Consider the following 5,719-nt stretch of genomic DNA (forward strand, 5'->3'; position numbering starts at 1 on the left):
CTCCTGCAGGACTATGACATGGACGTGGTCCATGTGAAGGGAAGTGCCAACCTGATAGCGGACGCGTTGTCCCGGAGAGGGGGCCCTGAACTTCCCCAGGTCACTGGGCAGAGTGACCCCGCTCAGTTCAGTCCTGAAGGGGGGAGAGATGTGACAGAGCAGGAAGCGGGGCAGATTGACATGGGGATGTTGCAGGGGAGTTTTACTGGGACTGTCTGCACTGGTGCTGGATGGTGCTGGGATATTGGGGGGGGTTACTTCAGTGAGGGATGATACTTGGCAGCCAGCACGTAACCTGAGCCCCCGGGGGGGGGGGGGCAGGTGACACCTTCTGCCCCAGAAGCTGGACAAAGGCAGAGGAGGGGCTGGAGAGTTTCAGTTTGGAGCTGGCTGGGGAAATGGAGGTGGGGCCAGACGGGGCTCTGGCCTCCCTGGCCCCCCAGATGGACCTAACTGAATTGTCCTATTGTCTGTACCTGCAGGACCTTCCCTGACCTGTGTTCCTGTCGTCTGAATAAACCTTCCGCTTTACTGGCTGGCTGAGAGTCCCAGTGAATTGCAGGAAGTGGGGGGGGCAGGACCCTGACTCCCCCACATTGTGTGACATGCCCTCAGCAGCCAGCCAGCCACAGGGTGCACATCCCACCGCTACCACCAGTTGTGATGGAGTCACAGGCCCGGTCTCTGGAACTGCTCTGTGTGAAGCTGGCCAGGACTCTAGGGGGGCCCGACACCCCTCAGGGCTCACTGTCCAGGGCAAGGAGCCGCCTCGGCTATGGTGCTTCCTGGGTTTGACCTCAGAGCACCCAGCCCCCTGTTCAGCCCATAAGCTCCCTGCAGCGAGTCCCCCTGGATGGGGCCCTGGGGCAGCCGGAGGGGCCCTGCCCCCTGCTCAGCAGCTAGCCGGGACTCCCAGCCAGTGTGTGACAGACGGGTCATTAGGCGACAGGAACCCAGCATAGGACAGGGCATGTCAGCACCAGCAATGTCCATCTCGGGGGGGACCCCAGGCCTGGTGCCCCTGAAACGCCTCCTCTGAGTCCCAGATAGGAGCCTGCCAGTTCCAGCTGCCTGGCCCCAGGCCCCCTGTTCCCCTCCTTGGTCCTTTGTCACCTTCCTGGCCCTGCAGGTCAGCAGCTCAGCACCGACGCCTCTGGCTGGTCCTTGCAGAGGATGGGCCCGGCCCTCGCCTGCCAGGTGCCCGTGTCGGCCAGTCTCTGTCCCAGGCAGCCAGTCGCAGTCACACCTGCCCGCTGGGGTGCGCTGCACTGATCACACACCCTCATCCCACCCCCAGACACCTGAGGAACACATGGGGGAGCCTGAGGCACACACAGTATTCAGAGAAAACAATAAGATGCTTCCCACTTCATCACACACAGCTCCTCTGGGGCAGGGGTGAGTGGCTGGGCACACAGGGACCCCTCGCCCAGCCCTGGGACGCAGCCCCGATGGGGGTGGGGGCTGGGTACACAGGGACCCCTGGCCCCTCTGGGGTGGGGGGCTGGGCACACAGGGACTCCTCACCCGGCCCTGGGACGCAGCCCCTCTGGGGAGGGGCTGGCCAAACGGGGACCCCTGGCCCCTCTGGGGCGGGGGGCTGGGCACATGAGGACCCCTTGCCCAGCCCTGGGACGCAGCCCCTCTAAGTGGGGCTGGGCACATGGGGACCCCTCGCCCGGCACGGGGGGCAGGCCTCACCTCTCTTTCTCCCCTGCAGGGAGGAGGCGCTGAGGAGGCAGCATGAGGACGCTGGACACCCAGCCCTGCAGGTACATTGGGGGCAGGTGCCTGGGTGCTTCCCCACTGGAGTTTGCCCCCCCTCACCACTGTCTTTCCCCACAGGTGCCCCCAGATACCCAAGACCCCGCCCCCCAGGGGGGCCACACAGTGCTGAGGGGGTCTGGAGCCCGCATGGGGTCTGTGTCAGACCAGGACACCCCCCACCCCCTCTGGTCATGTGAGTGGGGACTGGGGGGGGGTCCATGGGCGTGCAACGTTGGGGGCTGGAAGGTTCTGGGGTGTCAGCGGTGGAGGGGGTTGGGGAGCTGTGGGGCAGGGCAGGTGTGTCTGACCTGTCCCTCCCTTCTCTCCTCACAGGGCCGGGGGCTGTGAGCCTGGAGCCTGGAAGTGGGGAGCTGACAACCCCAGGGGGACAGGCACGGCCCCCCAGCCCCTCCCTCAGCCGGGAGCCCGGCCCCCCAGCCCAGCCCCTGGCTAGCAAGGAGGGGTGGGGAGGGGGGCGCAGCATCTGGTGGAGGGCCCCGATGGAGGGGGAAGGGCCCGAGGAGCGGGGGCTTCCAGGGAGTCGCACCCAGGGAGGGGCTCATGAGACTGGCCGCATCTGGCTGGAGGAGCAGAGGGAGCCCAGGGGGAACCCCTGCCTAAAGGCTGAAAAGGAGGCGGGAACTGTGGGGGCCAGCCCCATGGAGGAGGGAGGCCTTGGGGGGAGCAACACCCAATGGGGCCCTGGGGCCAGCAGCCTCTGGCCTGGGGAGGAGAGGGGCTGGGAGGGGCTGCCAGGGGGGAGCAGCCAGGCAGAGGAGGGGGAGGGGCAGAGCGAGGGGGACTTTGGGAGGGGCAGCCTCTGGCTGGGGGTGCAGGGAGGCAGCCAGGAGTTGGGGGGCCCCATTGGGGTGTGCAAGGAAGGGGACGAGGGTGTGGGGTTCAGAGGGGGCAGCCCCCAGTCAGAGAATGGGCAGGAGGGTCAAGAGAGAGAGGGGGACCCCCAGGGGGGCTGTGTCTGGCTGGGGGCTCAGGGGGAGTGTGAGGAGGGGGGAAGCTTCTGGGTAGAGGAAGAGAAAGGGGAGGAGGAGCCAAGTGGGGAGGGGGAACCCAAAGGGGCGCGGGACGATGGGGAGGGGGAGCTGAGGAAGGGGGGGGGGGGAACCCGATAGAGTGGGGGAGGAGGGAGAGGGGGAGCTGAGGGCGAAGGGCGGGGAACCCAGTAGGAGTCGGGGGAGTCGGAGAGAGGACTGAGAGGGACGAGGGGGGGGACATAGGGTGGGGGAGGGGGAAGCTGAGAGGGGGGAGATGGGGGAGTGACCCGATAGAGTGGGGAGAAGGGAAGGGGAGCCTGAGCGGGGGAGAGGGTCGGGCGGGAACCAGTTAGGATACGGGGAGGATCCGGGAGAGGGACTGAGGGGAGAGGGGAACCATAGCGGGTGGGGTCGGGGACTGAGGGGAGAGGGGGGGGAACCGTAGGAGTGAGGGAAGGAAGCGGGAGAGGAGCTCAGGGGAGGGGCAAGCCCGGGGGAGGGGAACGAGCCCAACGAGCGAAGGCGAGAACCCGTAGGATGAGGACGGAGAAGGGGGAGGAGAGGGAAGCTGAAGGGGGAGGGGAACCTGTAGGAGTGGGGGCAATAGTGGGAGGCGGAGCTGAAGGGTAAAGGGAGCCCGTGGAGAAAGGGGAAAGAAGAGCCCAAAGGGGAGTGGAACCCATAAAGGGGGGAGGAGGAGAATGGAGGGGGGGATGGGGAGCTAGGGCGGGAGGGGGAACCCGTAGGGATGGGAGAGGGGGAGCCCAAAGGGGACCATAGGGGTGCTGGAGGAGTGGTGGGAGGGAGGGGAGAGGGGGAGTGAGGGAGGGAAGAGGAGGGGGCTGGGAGCCAGGACTCCTGGGTTCTCTCCCCAGCTTTGGGAAGGGAATGGGGGCTGGTGGATCAGAGCAGGGGGGCTGGGAGCCAGGACTCCTGGGTTCTCTCCCGGCTCTGGGAGGGGCTGGTGGGTTAGAGCAGGGGGGCTGGGAGCCAGGACTCCTGGGTTCTCTCCCGGCTCTGGGAGAGGAGTGAGGCCTGGTGGGTTAGAGCTGGGGGTGGCTGGGCACCAGGACTCCTGGGTTCTCTTCCTCCTGCTGGCCACTCCCCTCACCCCCTCCTGGTCTCTCTGCCCCACAGCTTCGGCCTCGCCCACCCCAACATGATGGCAGAGCTGAAGTTTCGTCTGCGCAGACCCCCACCCCAGTGACCCTGCCCCACCCCCACGCACTGGGGAGGCGGGGGCTCGTGCCATTTCCTGGCCGAACACCCCCCCTCCCCCTGCTGCCTGGGATTGGGCCCAGGCGTCCCGGCCATCACCCCACCCGCATCGATGTGTCTGGGGACCATGGAATAAAGAAAAGACGTGTGAAAGGAGTGTGGGGCGTAGAACCGGGAAGTGGGGGGGGCAGGACATAGCAGGTACTGTAGGACCTACCAAAATCATAGAGGCTGAAGGGTGGGGGAGGTTCCAGGAAAGAAGATGCTCCTGACAGCCCATGAGTTCCTGTAGGACCTACCAAAATAGCACCGTGTGGGTTCTGTTTACTTCGTGTATCAGTCAGCACCAGGTTCCCAGAAACCCCCAGGGCGAAGGGGAATGAGGAGGGGCTGAGTCATCCAGAAACAGGGAACGGAAAAGAGAAACCAGTCGAGCGAACCCAGGCGTCCGGGCTGCTGCCCTCCCCGAGCTGGGAGAGAACCCAGGCGTTCGGGCTGTGGGAAAACAACAAGACTCTTCACATTAGTCACTTTATTACAAACAATAAATAAATACATTTCTTGGTAATAAATAGCAAAAAATAAATATATTAAAATCCACTCATATAAATTAACATAGGGGGTGCTGGGAACCCGGACACCTGGGTTCCCTGCCCGGCTCTGCGGGGGGCTGCTGGGAGCCCGGACGCCTCGGTTCCCTGCCCGGCTCTGGGAGCAGCAGCGTGACCCCAGGGATTAGTGTTTTGGGGGGCAGGGTACAGGGGGGTCAGTGGGGGGCCCAGCCCCGCCCCATGCGCAGCAGGGTGAAGTCCCGGACGACGCGGCCCAGGAAGGTCTCCATGGCGCGCAAGACCAGGTACGACTCCTGCAGGTTGCTCCAGTCGCTGAGGTGCTGCAGGATGCGGGGGGCGGCGGGGGGCCCCGGGAGCAGGGGGGCGGGCTGGCCAGAGCCCCACATCTGGGGAGAGCGGGGATGAGAGTGAGAGACAGCCCCGGTGGGCACCGGCCCCCCCAACTTTAGCCCCGCGGGCGCCACGCCCGGGCACCAGCCCCCCAACCTTACCCCCCATGGGCTCCACGCCCGGGCACCAGCCCCCCCGTTACCTCCCCCGAGCGCCAGCCCCCCTCCGTTACCGCCTGCAGGTGCTGCACCCGGGTGCCAGCCCCCCCGTTACCCCCCGTGGGCACCGCGCCTGGGCACCAGCCTCCCCGTTTTCCCCAGTGGGCACTGAGCTAGGGCGCCAGTGCGTTACCTCCCACGGGCGCCAGCCCCCTCATTGCCCCCCACGGGCACCATGCCTCCCCCCGTTTTCCCTTGTGGGCGCCAGGCCAGGGCACCAGCGCCCTGTTACCTTCCACGGGTGCCAGCCTCCCCCATTGCCCCACGCAGGTGCCGCGCCCGGGCGCCAGCCCCCCCGTTTTCCCTTGTGGGCGTTGTGCCTGGGTGCCAGCACCCCATGGGCACCAAACCCGGGCACCCTCCCGGGAGCCAACCCGCCCCCCCACGACCCCTCCAGCCCGCACCTGGTAATCGATGTGGTGCATCAAGTCTCGCAGATCCAGGCTGATTTCCTCCAGCCCCAGCGCCAGGCCGGGGTCCCTGCGCCCCAGAATCTCCACGTAGCCCTGAAACACGACCAGCGCCCACCTCATCTCCTGCAGCCGCTGCAGCGCCTGGGGACCCAGAGCGGGGGGGGTCAGCGCCAGCCACTCCCCAGCATCCCCACTGCCCCCCACTCCCC

General features: G+C 66.4%; 2 protein-coding genes across 2 annotated transcripts; one reads left to right on the forward strand and one right to left on the reverse strand.

Moving 5' to 3' along the window:
• Positions 1-6: 6 nt before the first annotated feature.
• On the forward strand, positions 7-3,966 carry LOC142046694 (uncharacterized). The gene is made up of 5 exons (XM_075064675.1): positions 7-125; positions 1,721-1,772; positions 1,846-1,960; positions 2,101-2,665; positions 3,897-3,966. Exons 1-5 carry the CDS (start codon positions 19-21, stop codon positions 3,964-3,966), a joined length of 909 nt encoding a protein of 302 aa, XP_074920776.1. The 5' UTR covers positions 7-18.
• Positions 3,967-4,494: 528 nt separating this feature from the next.
• Positions 4,495-5,668, reverse strand: LOC116826715 (interleukin-27 subunit alpha-like). Its single transcript, XM_032783637.2, has 2 exons — positions 5,502-5,668; positions 4,495-4,935 (listed from the first exon to the last, which is right to left on the reverse strand). The coding sequence occupies exons 1-2, from the start codon at positions 5,628-5,630 to the stop codon at positions 4,744-4,746; spliced, it is 321 nt and encodes a 106-aa protein (XP_032639528.1). The 5' UTR covers positions 5,631-5,668; the 3' UTR covers positions 4,495-4,743.
• Between the last annotated feature and the right edge of the window lie 51 nt (positions 5,669-5,719).

The sequence above is a fragment of the Chelonoidis abingdonii genome, chromosome 4 (assembly GCF_003597395.2).
Source record: "Chelonoidis abingdonii isolate Lonesome George chromosome 4, CheloAbing_2.0, whole genome shotgun sequence".
Lineage (NCBI taxonomy): Eukaryota > Metazoa > Chordata > Testudines > Testudinidae > Chelonoidis > Chelonoidis abingdonii.